The sequence below is a fragment of the Tachysurus fulvidraco genome, chromosome 5 (assembly GCF_022655615.1).
Source record: "Tachysurus fulvidraco isolate hzauxx_2018 chromosome 5, HZAU_PFXX_2.0, whole genome shotgun sequence".
In the NCBI taxonomy this organism is placed as follows: Eukaryota; Metazoa; Chordata; class Actinopteri; order Siluriformes; family Bagridae; genus Tachysurus; species Tachysurus fulvidraco.
Genome location: NC_062522.1, coordinates 31022767 through 31042092, shown reverse-complemented (window position 1 = coordinate 31042092; position 19326 = coordinate 31022767). Strand labels below are relative to the sequence as shown.

The following is a 19326-nucleotide window of genomic DNA, read 5'->3' as shown; positions in this document are numbered from 1 at the left end:
CTGTTCCCAAACCAATATCTCTAATACTGATGTTAAATAACGCATGTAAACACAATAAAATACTTAGACTAAGCTTAAATAAACAAATCAGAACACTTGGGCAATATTCTAAACAAATGCACATGTATAGAGATCAGGGGCGGTTCTAGGCCTTTTTTAGGGTGGCTTCTGTCTGTGATCTCAGCCACCCTAAAACTAAAAGTATAATTTTTACTTTCAGAAATAAACAATAAAAATTACGTTAAAATGCAGGACATGTCGTCGATGGGAAAGAAAATTATTTAACAAGCGCGATTTTTTTTTACTTTGCTTTTACGCACGTGCGTTGTAGTCTTTCAAAAGTGCGTCATCAGCTGTCTGCTTTATTATAGCGGAGAAAAGCACAGGTACGCGCAGCGTGCACGCGCAGTCAGAGCTGGAGGCTTTTATCCATAACGTTAATCGGCGGAAAGACACAAAGACGGCAACCAAAAGCAGTGAAATTTCACTATTCGTATTACCAGAGTTGATAGCACAAACAAAAAATTAAAATAACATTTATTGATTTGGTCTTTGTCTTGTGAATATTTTTTTTTATTAATTGTACACACTCATGGGCGAAAATTTCATTTAACAGTAGGGGGGGACAATGAATATAAAATTTCTCATGAGCAATTTTTGAAGGGGGGACACAAATAATACAGTCTAATTGTACTTAAAAGACATGTCCCCACAGTGAAAAACTTTGCTTTTATCATTATTATTGTAACATGGAGACGCGTCATTATGGTTATTTTCAAAGTTTTTCTCAGGTTCAGTGACAAAGCAGATTTTTATTCAAAACTATTTATTGCATTGTTTGTGAAAAAAAATATGTATATATAATAAGTAATGTTTTGTAACAAAATTAATTATTAAATAATCAATTAACAGTAACTGCTCTATGTATAAAAACAACAACAACAACAACAAAAACATCTGCAATTTAAAGCAAACTTGCATTAATGAATGGACACTAAACAAAAGTACCAAATTTGTATTTCCTGGTATCACTGGGCCCCACAAACTCTTGGCATATGTTGTTTATGTTAAGGTTGTCGAGCTTGTCTTTGTGCACATTGCAGACTACCAAACTGTTAAGTCTGTCTTGGCCCATAGTAGCCCTTAGCCACGTCTTTAGTCTCCGCAATGCACTGAAGCTCCTCTCAGCTTCACATGAAGACACTGGAACCACCAACAAAATTCTGACAAGGACCTCAACTTGGTCAAACAACCCACGCACCTCCACTGGCATTCCCCTTACGACCTCTGCTGCCTCTCTACTGCTGCTACAGGAGAATTTCTGGTGAAAGAGAGGCAACTGTACTGCAAGAGTACCTCTGTGCAACTCGGGGTAATTATCTACTGAATCAGTTAACAATCCAGTCAAAAGCACATTCTCTGCTCACCAAACTGAACCTCCACACAATCCAATACTTTGAAGAACTCTGCCCTGTAATGGTCCACTGCTTTGCCAGAAAAACGCCTTGAATTTGCTGTCTCAATAGGGTCAACTAATTCGATGGAGTTTACCAATGATGTAGCTTTCTCGAACAATTCAAGATAGCTCTTGTCATTTCTCTTTCCCTGCAGGTAGGATCGTACACAATCTACTGCATCCTGCATACCAGAGACAGTCTGGGTCTTCTTTTGCAGTGAAATGTTTAGACACTCAAGTTCTCCAACAACAGCAGAAGCAAGTGTAAGACCCAACACAGTCTTACCTTTACTAAAGTGCTCAAATAAGCTACTGGCAGTTGAAGCTGTCCTAGATGCACTTTTTGCCATCTCTTCTAGACTAACAAGGACCCGCTCATACTGCCCTAGCACAGCTATTATAGCAGAATTACGCACAGTCCACCTGGTTGGACATAGAGGTTTCAGTGTGGTGATGGGTTCATTTTCAGAGGTAACTATGTTTGCAAAGATTCTCTTAAATTTTCCTGACTGGTTGAAAAGGATGTCTAACTGAACCAAAGAAAGGCAGTCCCGGATCATTGGGGAGACCGAGCAGCCAGCCTGTATGATGAAATTGACACAATGTGCCCCACAATGCACATGGAGGGCTAATGGCTGCTGGTCCCTCACTACTGCCTGTGCACCACTGTACTTTCCTGCCATGTTGGAGCCACCATCATAACTTTGCCCACGTAAAGCAGCCATTGGCAGATTAAGCCTCAACAACACATCAGTAACCATTTTGGCAATGCCTTGGCCTGTTGTCTCTGATAAGCTGTACAACCCAATAAACTCCTCGTGTGGCATAAGGTCATGCGCAGACAGACACTTTCCTGCTCAATACCAGAAATATCCTGGGTGTCATCAACTATTACAGAAAACTGAACAAGGGCTGGAGACCTTATCTCACTTGCAATCCCTCGGATTATTGTATTGACCATAATGTTCAGTATTTCATTCTGAGATTTAGGGCTTACATATGCAGTGGCACGATCTGTTAACCATTTCAATAAAACTGGATCATCCTCTTCTGCCCTAAGTTTTATGAGCTGATACAGATTCCCACTTTCTTCAGTATGGCCTCTTTAAAGATTGTCCTTGCCTTGCCACATGCCGCACGGAGCTAACAATTTTCCTCAAGCAATGTCTTGCCACCTCCTGCTGTTTATGCCATGCACTAGATAACTGGGCACTGATTGGGTTTGGCTGAGGTGCAGTGACAGTCACATAATGTTGGTGGGCTTGAGAGGTCTGGTGTGATGTAAATTTTTCGATGGCTTTCTTCCAATTTCTAAAGCCTGTACTAATGAAAGCAGTATCAGGTCTATGGCCTAAAGAGGACTGGTTTGAAACACCTTTGCTGCAGTAAAAACATAAGACCCCTTTCACTGATGGACTGTAATGTAGCCATGGAAAGTCTTGATACCATTTCTCTTGAAATGTCAATGACTTATTTGAAAGTATTTGTTTTTCGATACACTGGGGAGGTGGCTGGTACGGCTTTGTGCAGGCACTGAGATCTAAACGAAAAACTGTGCTCCCTGTGCTGGTGCTAGCAATATCATCTCTTTGTTCTGCTGTCTCCGGCTCCCTCCCTGGTTCTGAATCTGCCCCTTCCTCTACTCTCACTGTCTCAGAACAGACTGACTCCTGAAGCAGAAAAAATGCAGGAAAAGATGTTTTCCATACTCATAATAACTAACTTGTTTACATTACACTTGATAAATTGACAGATCATACTGTAAATGGGTGAGCCTGTGATGTTCATCTGCTGAACAGCCACAACTCCAAAAACATTAAAGAAATTGTTCACCCAAAAAACCTGTCATTATCCCTTCAATAAAAGCACAACACACTTACCCGACACTGTACATCTGATTGACCCTGCTCTACCTGTCCCTCAAAAATTTCTGTCTCCTTTGCCTGTGATTGATATTGTGACATTAGTATTTTCATAAGCACCGATTCTTAAAACCAAATTGCCTTAGTATGTGTACTTTTTGTACTTACTTGGCGTTTAGGTGCACTGAAAAATTATCTTATGTCCATTTTCCTTTTCTCCATTTTAATCTAGTCCTTTTCTCCATTTTATCTGCAAGGCAAGTTTATTTATACTGTAGCACATTTCATACACAATGGTAATTCAAAGTGCTTTAAATAAAGAAAGTAAAACTATCATAAAAAATAATCACAACAATAAAAACAAGGAATTAAAAAAAAGGTTTAAAATTTTAATTAGGATTAATAATTAATTAAGACACTTAAGAACAGAATAGAAATTGATTATACAAAAAAATACAGTGAGGTCAGTTCGGACGTAGCACAGTGCTCATTTAGTAAATGCACAGCTAAACAATATGCTAATTGTGGCTGTTAATGTTAAGTTAACATTATGCCAAGTCGTCCCAAATAAAACAATGTATGGGAAACGGCTTTGGCGTGTTAGTTACAGTGCACTATGCAACAAGCTATTGTAAACAAGCTAACGTTAACTAGCTATTGTAAACAAGCTATTGTAAACAAGCTAACGTTAACTAGCTATTGTAAACAAGCTAACGTTAACTAGCTATTGTAAACAAGCTAACGTTAACTAGCTATTGTAAACAAGCTATTGTAAACAAGCTAACGTTAACTAGCTATTGTAAACAAGCTAACGTTAACTAGCTATTGTAAACAAGCTATTGTAAACAAGCTAACGTTAACTAGCTATTGTAAACAAGCTATTGTAAACAAGCTAACGTTAACTAGCTATTGTAAACAAGTTATTGTAAACAAGCTAACGTTAACTAGCTATTGTAAACAAGCTATTGTAAACAAGCTAACGTTAACTAGATAAGTAATCGCTAATATAGCAGATTCATGGAAAATTACGTCGGTAATCAGCATTTTTTCCGCAACTAATTTATGAATGAGTCTGCATCAACTACATTAAAGAGAATTATTTTTAAAGTGAATAAAATCCCCGACTTAATGGAGTTAATTAATCAATTAATTGAGCCGCAGCCACACACCTGACTCGTGTGTGCAGAGCAGGTGTATATAGGTGAGATGTACTGGGAAAGGAGGCAGTGGGTCAAACCACTGTGAGGAAGGGGAGGGGGGGACTGTGGGTCAAACCACTGTGAGGAAGGGGAGGGGGAACTCAACTGTTTCTAAATGCAGTTTTTGCGGGTTTTTTTTTCTACTTACACAATTATTTAGGTATACATACATATATTTTTTTTACAATCGAGAGATTTTTTTTTAATTAATTTTTTTTTTGGGGGGGGGACAATCCCCGGGATGTTCGTAGAGCATGCACACATACATGAACTGATTTGATTCAAGACTGGCATCATTACATCATGCATAAAATTTTGCTGTCCACTTTTGCCATTTTAAATAATTCCATAACTTTTGGCTTACTATGTAGTCATAATATAAATATAATATAAATATAATATAATCATAATATAATATAAAACTCTTATTGTTTTAAATTCTCACTGAGGGCTAAAACCCTCAGTTGTTGCTGAAGTAAAAAAAACAAAAACTCATCCCATAACATATCACACTTTCATAATTAATTTTAGCATGTGTTTATTTTGGGTCTTTAAAAAAATCAGTTATTACTAAAACTTTGTTTTCCTTAAGTGCGCATGCTCAGAAATCCAACGCGCGCATTCCATAGGTTTTGACATTGATGGCCTTTCATACAGCCCCCCCCCCTCCCTGTAACTTGAGTGTGTTTATATACAGCTCTCATCCAGTCGTGAAGAGCGCAGATTCAGTTCCAACTAGTTTAATGGTTGATGTGTTAATCCGTCCACAGTATGAATTCTTTTTAAACAGACGTTTGTGATTAGTTTTGGTTCATCATGGCAGCCTGTAGCCCTTTCAGACTCGCACTGAGACACAGACGGAAAATCTCCTCAGTTCAGGAGCTTTTAGTGCGGAATGTAAAGTCACACACAGGAGACCTGACTCGTCAAACAGTTTTACCGGAGAACCTGAAGAACATGGATGAGTTACCTGGTCCCAGTCTCTCCTCTACTGTGTACTGGCTGTTTGTGAAAGGATATGCAGATAAAAGCCACGCATTACAGGTTAGAAACTCCTTCTCCTACTACTGTTATTACTAACACTAATTAACTATTACTACTAACACTGTTACTGTTATTACTGCTGTTATTAATGCTGTTATTTCTAACAATGTTACTGTTATTAATGCTGTTATTACTGCTGTTATTGCTAACACTGTTACTGTTACTAATGCTGTTATTAATGCTGTTATTACTGCTGTTATTGCTAACACTGTTACTGTTATTAATGCTGTTATTACTGCTGTTATTGCTAACCTTGTTACTGTTATTACTAACACTGTTACTGTTATTAATGCTGTTATTACTAAAAATAATTAACTATTACTACTGTTACTGTTATTAATTCTGCTATTACTGCTGTTAATACTGCTGTTATTACTAACACTTTTACTGTTATGAATGCTGTTATTACTGCTGTTATTACGGCGGTTATTTCATACACTGTTACTGTTATTACTGCTGCTATTACTAGCACTGTTTCTGTTATTAATGCTGTTATTACTGCTGTTATTACTGCTGTTATTAATGCTGTTATTACTAACACTAATTAACTATTACTACTGTTATTGTTATTAATGCTGTTATTAATGCTGTTATTACTAACACTGTTATTAATGCTGTTATTAATGCTGTTATTAGTAACACTGTTACTGTTATTAATGCTGTTATTAATGCTGCTATTACTAACACTTTTACTGTTATCAACTACTTCTTCTGATATTGTTATTACTGCTGTTATTACTAACACTGTTACTGTTATTAGCTATTACTACCGATACTGTTATTAGCTATTACTACCGATACTGTTAACTATTACTACTGTTACTGTTATTAACTACCACTACTAATACTATTATTACTGCTGTTATTACTAATACTGTTACTGTTATTAATGCTGTTACTACTGATTCTGCTACAGAGACTCTTATTACTGCTGTTAATACTTCTGCTGCTCCTTCTATCAGTGCCTTCACTTGTTATTATTGCTGCTTCTTTTATTACTACAACAATATTGATAATGTTACTACTTCTTCTCTTATTAATATCACATTTGGCAGATGATCTTATCCAGAGAGGCTTATGTTTATTTAATTTAGACAGCTTAACAATTGAGGGTCAAGGCTCAAGAGCTCGGTGGCCCTGGGATTCAAACACATGACCTTCCTTTTGTGATTGTGTTGACTGCAGAAGTAAAACTTGCAAAAAAAAAAAGTCTAAAGTGAGATGTGGATTTTTGCATCAACAAAACAACTTTTTAATATGATTGTCCTCAATAAACGTCACACGAATAATCCAGAATAATGCATTTGATTCACATGAATATTCCAGAGTGATATTTGAGAGGTACCGTATTTAGTATCTGAGGAATTTGTTGTGGCATTCAGGATGTGGGAAAGGCTTTTAAAGGGAAAGGCACGCACAGACAAGCTAAGAGGCACAGACAAGGGAGAGAATTGTAAACTTTGTTTTTTTTTGCTATAGGATAATAAAGATCCTGTACTGGCTCTGTAACATCTAGGACACATGAAAATTGAATTTGTTGCTAAAAAAAAGGTTTTATTGAACGACCTTTAATAAAGAAAACAGAAAAGTGAAGGAAATTATTATTTTTTAAATAGCAGCATGGAGATCATTATCAGTAAAGATTATTTACATTACATTTTCTGTGTATATAGTGAGTCTGTATATCAGCATCGGTGCTGTTAATGAAGTGGAACACACCAAAGGTGAAAATTGTACTGAGAGAAATGACATTTTAGTGAAAATATAAATAATATGTTACGGCTCAATGCTCTGGTTTAATGTTTGGATGAACACGTTTGTTCCAGGTGGAGCACAAACGTCTGTACGGTCCGATCTGGCGCTCACGGTTCGGGCCGTTTGACATTGTGAATGTGGCGACGGCAGAGCTCATCTCCCAGGTGATCCGTCAGGAAGGACGCTACCCAGTGCGCACTGCGCTTCCACACTGGAAAGAGTACCGAGATATGAGGGGTCAGGCGTACGGGCTCCACGTTGAGTGAGTCTCTTTCAGCACTCTTTCCATGACATTCTAACATAGTCTTAAGAACAAGGAAGTAGTCACGATCTAACTGGTAAAACTGGTTTCTTCCATGTCAAATATTTTATCGAGTCTTGTCGTCAGTACTCGCTTTTTGTTCCCACCAGGAAAGGGATGGAGTGGTACCGTATGCGTAGTGTTCTGAATCCAAAAATGCTGAAGTTGCAAGAAGCATTCGCGTATGCACCGGTCATTCATGACGTGGTGTCGGATCTGCTGCAGAGAGTTGAGCGACTGCGCTCACGCAGCCCGGACAAGAGCACTGTGTGCGACCTCGCCTCCGAGCTCTACAAATTCGGCTTCGAAGGTCAGAGATTGCGCTGGGGTCAAGGTTTAATATCACAATTCAGACCAACAAGATCGAATCTTTGGATCTTAAAATTCAGTATACAGATTCGTCAAAACTCGGTAGTCTCAGTACGGACTTTGTAAAATAGCAATGCAGAGATTAAACATGACAGGTCATGTCAATATGGGAAAATAATCAATGATTAGGGATGCAAAAACTGTAACAGAAAATATTATGGTCAAATATTATTTAGTGTCTCTGTATAATTAAGCTCAAAGCATTCACTTTGCTTATTTTCTTAAAGGATGCCAATAGTTTTCTCTCTCTCTCTCGTTCTCTCTCTCTCTCTCTTTCTCTCTCTCTCCAGGCATTTCCGCCATCCTGTTTGAAACACGCTTGGGCTGTCTTGAGGAAGAAATTCCAACAGAAACACTCCGCTTCATCACAGCAGCTAATAACATGCTAACTCTGTCTGAGACTGTGCTGTTTTTCCCTCGCTGGACACGGAATATATTCCCTTTCTGGAAGCAGTTTATCCAGGCCTGGGACGACCTCTACAATGTCGGTACGCTGGTCGATGTCTCTGAGAGACACTTTCAAATATGCGAGATTTAAAACCTGCGATAAAGCAACATGTGGTACGTTTTAACAGCTTGTTATCTAAATGCGCTGGCTTTCAGCGCGGAATTTAATCGACAGAAAGGTGAAGCAGATGGAGGAACAGGTCCAGCGTGGGGAACAACTGGAAGGGATGTACCTTACTTACCTGTTATCAAGCAACAACCTCACACTGGCAGAGGTTTATATCACTGTCACTGAGCTGTTGCTGGGAGGAGTTGATACGGTGAGTGTGTGTGCTTGTCTGTGAGGTTTGTTCAGTCAAGGCCAAAATGGGACTGTTACAGGACTGTTTCTGTTACAACACGCAAGTAGTAAAAGACCTACGGACATGGTGTTAGAGGAAAACAATGAACGACGGAGTGGCGGAATTTAGCCACATATGAATGATTATACAGGAGGCACGGTGGCTTAGTGGTTTGCCTCACACCTCCAGGGTAGGGGGTTCGATTCCCGCCTCCACCTTGTGTGTGTGGAGTTTGCATGTTCTCCCCGTGCCTCGGGGGTTTCCTCTGGGTACTCCGGTTTCCTCCCCCGGTCCAAAGACATGCATGGTAGGTTGATTGGCATCTCTGGAAAGTTGTCCGTAGTGTTTTACTTCTTACTTATCCAGCAAATTGTCTCAGTGTGTTTTTACATTTTTACACGACTTTACGCATCTTAAATGAATTTCCACCTCCTCTCAGACATCTAATACCATGTCCTGGACTTTGTATCACCTCGCTCGTGATCTGGAGGTGCAGAACCGTCTCTATCAGGAGGTGGTGTCTGTGTGTCCGGACAGACGGCTGCCTACCACAGAGGACCTGAGCAGAATGCCATACCTTAAAGCTGTTATCAAGGAGACACTCAGGTACACAACGAAACGACTGATTCAGAGCAGAAGGGTAATAAGTCAAAGTTCAAGGTGCAGTGTTTATTCATTCATTCATTCATTCATTCATTCATTCATTCATTCTTTCATTCATTCATTCATTCATTCATTCATTCATTCATTTAAGAACATAGTAGGCAAAAAGAATATAAGGACATTGTTGAACAGGATTATTTGTGCATTCTTATTCCCTGTACGTGGTGCTTTCCTCATCTAACACTCAGGTACACCGTAACGCCGCAGCATTGATAAGTCCACTTCCATTTCTGTCGTGTTCATTATCTTCGCATATGTCCTTGAGTGAATACCTGCCATGCCTATTTATTGAGCCATATCCTGTTTCATGGTCCGAACTGAGGTCAGAAGTAAATCCATGTACAGGGTACAAAAAGACCTAGATAAAGGTTAGATTTAGATTTCGAATCTAGATATACTGTAAAGGAGGAGTGTAACTTGTCACTTATTCATTTTTCCTGCCATGCAATATTTTTTTAGATTACAGAAACAGTGTGAAATTCATCTTCCCGGGTTCCCTTAATTGCAGTGTACACAATATGTCCAGAGGTATGAGGACACCTGACCGTCACTCTTAAAGAAGCTTGTTGGATTTCCCATTCCAAAGTCATGAGCATTAGTGTGGAGCCCTTTTTGCATTTATAAGCAACATCTACTGTACTCTTCAGGCTCTTCGGATTTTTGCAGTTTGATTTCTTACACTTGGCATTACAACACTTGGCATTGTGCATAGTAATGGGTTTAGTGTAGAGCAAGAGATGGACATTAAATCTTTCACCATCTGGTGGAGCTATTTAACAGTGACTCTTATAGCAATACTGACTTTCTATTTAAAAAAAAATCATATAAATGTTGGTGTGTGTGTGTGTGTGTGTGTGTGTGTGTGTGTGTGTGTGTGTGTGTGTGTGTGTGAGAGAGAGAGAGAGAGAGAGAGAGAGAGAGACATTTGAATGAAATGAAATTGGGGCATAAAAGAATTAATTATCACCACATATAAGTTACAGTGGAAATCATTTCTTTGCAAATCCCAACTGAGGAGTTTGGGGTTGGTGTACAGGGGCAGCTGTGATACAGCTATGATAACCAGTCGTGGCAGCTTGCAAGTGCTGGGGCTTGAACCCCAACCGTCCAATCAACAACTAAGAATCTTAACCACTTGAGCCACTACTACTTTTTGGGTGCAGAGTAAATAAAAATACCAAGTTAAAGCTTTGAAATTTATGAATCCGTTAACCCGAGATTCAGATCATTTCAATACGATCAACAAGAAGATTTCAGAGTCTTTTCCCCGAATCAGATCATTTGACCCTACTCGTCTTAGAAAGCCGGAATTCTGCCTCTTTTCAGTGAGTCAGTTGGCTCAGTTGGCTCAACTCATCAATTACAACTCATTCTTCCGGGTCTCAAACGGATCACTGCAGCAACTGGAATTCTGTCTCTTGCCACAGAGGCAGTGCTAAATGATCTGACTCAAGGGAAATGATCCTTGTAGTGAGTTTCCTTTGAGTCAGTCAGTTTAACAGTCTGTTCCAACTGTTTTTTTGCTCCTAAATTCTTAATAATAGTGATGAAATTTCCAGGTTTTTTTTTTTTTTTTTTTGTCTTGGCTCATAAGTTGAGTTTCGGGTTGTTGTTTTTTTTTTTTTGTTTTGTTTTTGCCTAACTATTGTTTAATTGCTTTATGTCTGTCTGTGAAGATTGTATCCTGTCGTGTCCGGTAACGGACGCCTCACTGTGGAAAACGAGGTCATTGTAGGCGGTTTCTGGTTCCCAAAACAGGTATAGTCATATACAAACTCCACATAAGCCACTTATGTTCTTTTAATGGACCACTTACATGTCCCAATACTGTTCCTTTTTTTTTCCAGACACAGTTCCATCTGTGTCACTATGCCGCAAGTCACGATGAGAATGAGTTTCCTGAAGCCGGAGCTTTCTTTCCGGAGCGCTGGTTGAGGGGAACATCGTCACATTCCCAACACCACCCCTACAGCTCCATCCCGTTTGGAGTCGGGGTCCGGGCTTGTGTGGGGAGACGCGTGGCAGAGCTGGAGATGTACTTTGCCCTGTCTCGAGTGAGTTATATAAGTCTCTGTGTAAAGTCTGAGCTTGTACTGTATTATCTTTATAGATCCCTTTAACCCTCTGTCTGTTTCTTGCCATCTCAGCTGTTGCAGCACTATGAGGTGTGTCCCGTTGATGGATCCCCTGCCATCCACCCCAAAACACGGACTCTCCTCATTCCTGCCAAACCTATTAACCTGCGCTTTGTCCCCCGGACCTGAAGGCGGCGTTGCTTCCTTGAGCTGTAAGTCTTACAGGGATTAAGTGTAAAAAAAAAAAAAAATTAATTAAATAAAAGTAAATAAATTAAAATCTCTGCGAAAATGGAGTGATTATAATACGGAATATTTCAAGTTAAAAGCTTCTTTTACATGATTTTGTATTCTTATCGGATTTTATGGCCACATTAGATATTTATTCTCTCAGAGATTATTTTTTATTTTTAAATTCTCGCACCTTTTCTTGCTTGCAGCACTTTAATAGTTTAAAAATAATAATTTAATATTAGCTATTGCATAAAGCCCACTACTCATTATCCTTATCTTCATCTTGTAAAGGTCACACTTTATGGACTTTAACCCTGAGACGTAAACGCCTTTTGTAATATCGGATTGTTTCTATAGTAACAACGTGTATGGCGGATGCCACATTTAATACTGATAGTAAACATTTTACAGAACTAGAAAAAACTTCAGAAAATTCTAATTGTTTAGAGGTCGAAGGTTTCTTTAATGAGAAATTTCTTTAACGTTTATAGAACAGCACTGACGCCGGAGACTCCTCCTCCAAACGTTGGATAATTGTCCTCTAGACACTCTGTATAATGTGATGAAATTTTTATTATTTTTTTTTCCTTCAAGGGAGAACATAAAGTGAGGCTGGTGAGGGAACGACTTTTAGAGTCGCGATATCGTACGTGAGCAAACATGAGCTGACGTGGAATAATGTAAAGAAGATATTTTAGGACCGGTTGCTGTGATGTATGTTTGTTATGGGACAATAATCATGTATTACACTGTAGTAATATTAACCTGTATCCAGTTATAAAGTGCAATAACAATAAAATGTAAGAACTCAAATAAAAATACATGGACGGTGTGATTTCGACTGATTCTGACTACTGTGGCGTACACAGCGACTCCGCTCCTGTTTTACAGATGGTTTTTTTCAATGCAAAAGTTTAGGCACCCCTGACAATTTCCATGATTTTCATTTATAAATATTTGGGTGTTGGGGGCACGTTCGCTTCACACCTTGTGGTTGGGGGTTCGATTCCCGCCTCTGCCTTGTGTGTGTGGAGTCTGCATGTTCTCCCTGTGCCTCGGGGGTTTCCTCCGGGTACTCCGGTTTCCTCCCCCGGTCCAAAGTCATGCATGGTAGGTTGATTGGCATCTCTGGAAAATTGTCCGTAGTGTGTGAGTGAATGAGAGTGTGTGTGTGCCCTGTGATGGGTTGGCACTTCGTCCAGGGTGTATCCTGCCTCGATGCCCGATGACGCCTGAGATAGGCACAGGCTCCCCGTGACCCGAGAAGCTCGGATAAGCGGTAGAAAATGAATGAATGAATATTTGGGTGTTTGGATCAGCAATTTCATTTTGATCTATCAAGTAACTGAAGGACACAATAATATGTCAGTAGTGAAATGAGGATTATTGGATTAACAGAAAATGTGCAATATGCATCAAAACTAAATTAGACAGGTGTATAAATTTGGGCACCCCAAAAGAAAAATCACATCAATTTTAGTAGAGGCTCCTTTAGCAGAAATAACAGCCTCTAGACGCTTCAATAGCCTGTAATGAGTGTCTGGATTCTGGATGAATGTATTTTGGACCATTCCTCCTTACAAAACATCTCCAGTTCAGTTAGGTTTGATGGTTGCCGAGCACGGACAGCCCGCTTCAAATCACCCCACAGATGTTCAATGATATTCAGGTCTGGGGACTGGGATGGCCATTTTATTTCATTACTGAAATATTACTTTAGTGTCCTTCAGTTATTTGATAGATCAAAATGAAATTGCTGATCCAAACACCCAAATATTTATAAATGAAAATCATGGAAATTTGTCAGGGGTTTCTTAAACGTTTGCATACAACTGTATGTATACCACTGGGTTGCCATAGTAACAAGGTTTTTTTAGTGGGTGCCACAGATAGCGTTTTCTTGCCTTCCTGGCATCCGTGTATGAAATTCATTATCGTTTATCTGCATCATATCGAACGTTGCACCGGGTTGCTTCATATTTGCATATTTGCATAAAGAAATAAAAATTTTGTTTGCTGATGCTCATGTAGCAGGAAGTCACCAGCTTTCGCTCTGTGTGTGAACACGGCATTCGTTTGGATGAAAGGAAGACTAGTACGGAACGAATCAGCAAAAAAAAGTATTTAAATGAAATATAAGCTTTATAAGGGAAAGGAACAAAAAGATTGGACACACTCGCTTTAATTGATGAGTGTGTGTGTGTGTGTGTGTGTGTGAGTGTGTCTTCTTTAAGTTCAAAATAGACATAGGTTCAGAATCAGTGTCACTAGTTAAAAATGAAATGATGAAGCGCCGAATTTTTTTCCCTACCTTTCTTTCCACCGATCAACAGGATGCCGTCATGTTAACAGATCACGTGGATTTTTGTAAGCGAGCAACGTTCTGTAGCCCGAATCCACCGGATCGCCACCGGATCTCCATCCATGTCAGTGCTGCTGCTTTGAAATAATAATAACCAACCCAAAATGTCCAAGATGAAAAATTGCCAGCTTTATTATGAACCACATTCCAGAGATTAATAAGTGAAATACCTGCTAGATTTATTCTTCATATTTTTTTTAATTTTTTAATTTTAATTTTTTATTTTTATGTACACATAAAGTTCTGCAGGAAGAAGCTGCATCATGAGGCCACTCAAAACTGCTAGAGCAGAAACTGACAGTTATAAAGATCTTTCCATCAACAACACTGACGTTAATGAAACTTGAATTTCAGTAAACATTTTTTTTGGCCTGCTATGAACTGGATGATTCTAAATCTGAAGAATGTCGAATGTAAAAAATAAGCGTCAGACCGAGACGGCACGCGGACTACCATCGTTTATCTGATCCTTTAAGCTAAGCAGCTATTTTTTTTTTTTGTTGTTTTTGTGGGGTTTTTTTTGTCTCCTCTGGTTTTGTTTTCTATTATGGCAAAAATATTATGTACAACTTTCAAATGATACAGAATAATACATTTAAAATTCTTAGTTACATTAAAGGTACAGTGATGAGCATCGTGACTATCGTGGTATTGCACAAAACTTGCCGTCTTTGCGATATCTCGGATGGGGGGAAAAGTGCAGACGGTTTTTCTTTTCTTTTTTTCTTTTTTTTCTTTCCACCTTGGAAATGAACTGCAAATAATAATGAGAAGACTTTCTGTTAAGAAAAAAAAAAAGTAAAAAAAAAACAAACAAACAAAATAATACACAGTGTGCAAATGACTTGGCATAGACAGTAAGAGAGAGAGAGAGAGAGAGAGAGAGAGAGAGAGAGAGAGAGAGAGAGAAAGAGAGAGAGAGATCTGTTTGAAGAGAACAGTACATTCCAGAGCAACAGAACGTCGAACACTAACATTCAGAAACATCCACACTTAATGCACTAACAATTTCACTTCAACTTCCTCTCTATACAAGACAATCTTTTTATTCATATAATTAATATTATTATTATTATTAATATAATTTATTAATTCTCCTTTTTGTCTGTTTTGACTCGTATTAACAGTGGTGATTATGCATCCAAGTCTAACTTAGCATGTTAGCTAAGATAGCAGTACTGAAGAAAGATGTTGGACAGGTAGGACACGTGGGACTGGTAGGACAGGTTTGGACTTTTAGCACAGGTGGGACTGGTGGGTCAGGTGGGACTGGTGGGTCAGGTGGGACTAGTGGGTCAGGTGGGACGGTGCCTGCTGAGTCCTCGTCGCTGTCCTGCCCTGACGTAGGGTCCACTGTTGTCAAACTGAAGGCTGATTGCTGATTGGTGAGTGGTGAGGTTTGTTTATTCCAGAGTTTGGAGCAGGGAAAGGGGCGTGGCTTTACCGGATGGAGGACAGCACTTGTCCCGGCACCCAGCCCTCGGCTGCAGGCGATTGGCTGTTGGCAGGTCGATACACCAGACACATGTTCTGCTGATTGGTGGCCAGGATTTGCACCCTCTCACCCACCACCACGCAGATCTCGTCCTCCTTCACCGCGTTGTAGTCCTGCGTCACCGTCACCGACGACAAGCCGTTACACTCCGCCTCATCCAGGTCCTGGATGTCAACACACACACACACACACACACACACACACACACACACACACACATGAAACCTGAACACAAACTGTTATACACAAATATTTCATTTTGAATAAATTTACAGAAGCTGCGTTTTCCCTTCCTAGTTTTTTATTTTCTTTCATAATAATTGCAATTTTCTTTATTTTAATTTTTCTTATTGATATTTTTACACACACAATGTATTTGTTATTTGTGGCATACTTACATTTATTTTATTGTAGTTGCATATCATACTGTTTATTATTATTATTATTATTATTATTATTATTATTATTATTATTATTATTATTATTATTATTATTGTTATTATTCATGTCATTTTTGATATGTATTTTAAAATGTATTGGCTATATAGTCCACTCGTGACTAATCAGGACCTTGACCCATGTCTCGCTTCCCGAAGACCCGACTGGGCCGAGCGGTGAGACGTTTTAAAAATAAAATGTGACAGGCTGATTTATTGCAGCCCTAGAAAGCAGAATTCGCCAAGGCCAAGACACATTATGAGGAGCGGGAAAGAGAGAAAGAAGGATATGGAGAGAGGGAGACTTCAGACTGAAAAGAGATGAGAGAACAGAAGGTAAACTAGGCCAGTCGTTCGGCTAAGAATAACCGTGTCCACTCCTCTCCTGAAAGATGGTGTAGCTGCGAATTGTGCAAACAATTGAGGCTCTGCACTCGCGCTCACTACTGAACCGGTGTTGTGTCTGGACAACATATTTGTCATGAATGTTTTGTCCAGACACAACATGATCTTTGTTTCATCATTTGTGATTCATGAAAAGTGATTCTTTAATTATGATTCATGAGTTGTGATTCATGATTCATGATACTCTGATTCATGATTCAAGACTTCACTTCATTTACTGACCTCCTCCTCCTGCTTGCTCGGCTTGTGGGCAGGGCTGCTGTTGGAGGAATTGGGTTTGAGAGGGGTAGATGGATGCGAGGATGAAGAGCGACTGCTGCCGGATGCCTGGCGGCTCAGAGAGTGAGAAGATCCGGATTCCTTCTTCTGGTACTCTTGTGGGTTCTGGAGTGCTGCGAACAAAAAAGACCAACATCAATCAGTGTGAAACGAAATAATGTGGGCTGTTTGTCCCATTTTTAGAGTGTTGTAATTACAGCGAATACATGGACATGCATTTCTGTCCCCTCTATCTGTGTTCTGAATGAAGCTGAAGCTTATTTCTGGACCTGATGTACCACATAAGCCTGAATAAAGAAAGTATCCAAATCCATTACACCCATGCTGCATAATATTATTACTAAAATAAATATTTATATAAAGATATTAGATATTTATATGATCTCTTTAGCATGCGAGGGATTTTTCCAAACCCGTCTCCTTTAAACCTCCCGTCTCCTACCTGTTAGGAAGTTGGTCTGCATGTCCAGAAGTTCCCGTATGCTCCGCACCCACTCCTGCTTAATGTCAATATTAGCAGCCTGTAGGGTCAGCCTCTCGGACGAGCCACGGCACGCTAGCACGAACTTACACGGGTCGCCCTCCACATGCTGCTCCATGCTCAGGAAGCTCACCTTAACAAATACGAACACGATCTGTCAGGGTAATTAATTTGCATAGGCAAATGATGAATTCTCGATTCTGATGATGATGATGATCTCAGAAGGTGTTGATTCAGTTTTATTAAGATGATGAAGTTTAACAGCAGCTCTGATTGTTGGCTGTAATCAAAATCACACGCTTACGGTACATAAATGCAATTGTTCTGATCATTTATGGTTTCTATAGCAACAGACTCTCTCAGAGACTCCATTCTGTACCTTGATGCTCTTCTTAAACTGGTATCCAGGCGTCGAGGATCCTTTGCGTAGAAGCTCGCTAAAGATGACGATCTGCTCGAAGAGGAAGACTCGCCGCTCTTTACTGCGAGAGAGAACTCCCGAGTCTTGCTCCGTCACGAAGAACGTGTCCTGCTGCAGCAGCTTCCCTTGAGCTGTCAGTTTTCCCTAAACGTGCAATATTAGCAGAGTTAGCATAGCAAACCTATCAGATAGAAACCATCTGTATGGCAGATAATCATGAAAGCTGTTTCTTTTAAATCTGGGTGTGGTCGAGAAAAGCGATCCCTGCTCCATCTGGAAACGGTGGTCTCTGGTTTGCTTTGATTTCATAAACCCTGATGGTTTCCACACACCAGGTGAGCTCCTCACCAGAACCTGTTCGCTTTTGTCTTTGCTTGTTTATTATTTCTTTCGTCTCCACATGAGCTAACACTCCTCGCCGACGTTTATTTGTTTGTCTTCTTTAAATGGCATTAGGTTTCCAAATATACTCTACATTACTGGGTTAACTAACGTCAGTCATTTTTGATGAAGTATAAATCACAGAAATGGGCATCAAAAGTCCGGCCAGCATTTTAGAAGAAGGTCTACATGATGCACAACTGTTTAACTGATTCACAGTTCAGAGGAAATTCCAGTGAAACCCCTTCTCGAAGTGATCCAGGAATCGATCCAGGGTGTGGAACCCGTGTGTTTGGGCCAAGTGTGAAAACGCCCTTTAGCAACACACAAGAATGACTTTCTTTACTTTTATAAAAGAAGCAAAATAGGGGCACTGATCTCCAATCAGATCTGACCTTAGCTGATGTCTCATCAACCGTTTTGTGTGTGTGCGTGTGTGTGTGTGCGTGTTGAATTAAAATCGAATGGTTACTGTTTAACCCTTACCTCATAGCCCTGTAACCTTCCCAAGTTCATCATATCATTGCAGCGTTTGGGGACCAGGAACATCAAGTCAACTGCTTTCTGTAAGAGTAATAAACATGTAATTGTCAATGTGGAGTTTTCTGTGAGGGAAACGTTTAAAGAAAGAATCTCCGGTGTCCTCACTTTTTTAATGTTTTTCTGATACAGGAACATTTTCACAATACATTCATTTATTTAATTCATATTAAAATGAAGCTAGTGAAGGAATGACTGTTTATAGCTGCTATAACGTGATGGTCCAACGGTCCAGGCGCTGGGTTCCTAATCAGAAGGTCGGGGTTCAAGCCCACAAGCTGTTGAGACATCCTTGGGTCCTTGAGCAAGGCCCTTAGCCTCACCTACTCCAGGGGCGCCGCACGATGGCTGACCCTGCGCTCATAATAGCCTGGGATATGCGAAACATTCTGGCCTAAGGGTTAGAGAGTCTGACTCTCAACCCTAAGGTTGTGGGTTCGGGTCTCGGGCTGGATACGACTGAGGTGCCCTTGAGCAAGGCAACGAACCCCCCCAACTGCTCCCCGGGCACCGCAGCATAAATGGCTGCCCACTGTTCCAGGTGTGTGTTCACGGTGTGTGTGTTCACTGCTGTGTGTGTGCACTTTAGATGGGTTAAATGCAGAGAACGAATTCTGAGTATGGGTCACCGAAGTTTTATTTCTTTAACCAATGAAAATTTCTGAAATATAAGTCTGGAGAGTTTAAGGATCACGACAAAACCCTGCCTTCCTTTGTCCTGACGTCTTTTTAGCAGTAGAAAAGTTCTGCCTGATGCCTTACACATGCTTTTACAACAA

The 19326-nt window shown here is 39.8% G+C and overlaps 3 protein-coding genes across 9 annotated transcripts in view; 1 reads left to right on the top strand and 2 right to left on the bottom strand.

The window, feature by feature from the left end:
* Nucleotides 1–949: 949 nt before the first annotated feature.
* On the bottom strand, nucleotides 950–3571 carry LOC125141177 (zinc finger MYM-type protein 1-like). The gene is made up of 3 exons (XM_047813298.1): nucleotides 3487–3571; nucleotides 3337–3399; nucleotides 950–3126 (listed from the first exon to the last, which is right to left on the bottom strand). Exon 3 carries the CDS (start codon nucleotides 2281–2283, stop codon nucleotides 1405–1407), a length of 879 nt encoding a protein of 292 aa, XP_047669254.1. The 5' UTR covers nucleotides 2284–3126; nucleotides 3337–3399; nucleotides 3487–3571; the 3' UTR covers nucleotides 950–1404.
* A 1630-nt stretch (nucleotides 3572–5201) lies between these two features.
* si:ch211-113j14.1 (sterol 26-hydroxylase, mitochondrial) lies at nucleotides 5202–12578 on the top strand. 3 transcript variants are annotated; one of them, XM_027159645.2, is made up of 10 exons: nucleotides 5202–5561; nucleotides 7388–7578; nucleotides 7728–7927; nucleotides 8277–8474; nucleotides 8590–8753; nucleotides 9214–9380; nucleotides 11114–11195; nucleotides 11285–11491; nucleotides 11585–11724; nucleotides 12341–12578. In XM_027159645.2, the coding sequence occupies exons 1-9, from the start codon at nucleotides 5334–5336 to the stop codon at nucleotides 11699–11701; spliced, it is 1554 nt and encodes a 517-aa protein (XP_027015446.1). In that variant the 5' UTR covers nucleotides 5202–5333; the 3' UTR covers nucleotides 11702–11724; nucleotides 12341–12578. The 3 variants fall into 3 exon arrangements, with proteins under 3 accessions (XP_027015446.1, XP_027015445.1, XP_027015448.1); XM_027159647.2 differs by adding an exon at nucleotides 7235–7285 and having other exon boundaries at nucleotides 5246–5561; nucleotides 11585–12578; XM_027159644.2 differs by having other exon boundaries at nucleotides 11585–12578.
* A 1635-nt stretch (nucleotides 12579–14213) lies between these two features.
* kalrnb (kalirin RhoGEF kinase b) overlaps nucleotides 14214–19326 on the bottom strand; it is a 69098-nt gene continuing 63985 nt past the window's right edge. For all 5 annotated transcript variants that reach the window (XM_047814066.1, XM_047814067.1, XM_047814068.1 and 2 more), the window contains 5 exons: nucleotides 18494–18571; nucleotides 17585–17770; nucleotides 17167–17338; nucleotides 16668–16837; nucleotides 14214–15767 (listed from right to left, as the gene is read on the bottom strand). In XM_047814066.1, the coding sequence (XP_047670022.1) occupies nucleotides 15549–15767; nucleotides 16668–16837; nucleotides 17167–17338; nucleotides 17585–17770; nucleotides 18494–18571 (825 nt within the window). In that variant the 3' untranslated portion in view covers nucleotides 14214–15548. The remainder of the gene's footprint in view (nucleotides 15768–16667; nucleotides 16838–17166; nucleotides 17339–17584; nucleotides 17771–18493; nucleotides 18572–19326) is intronic.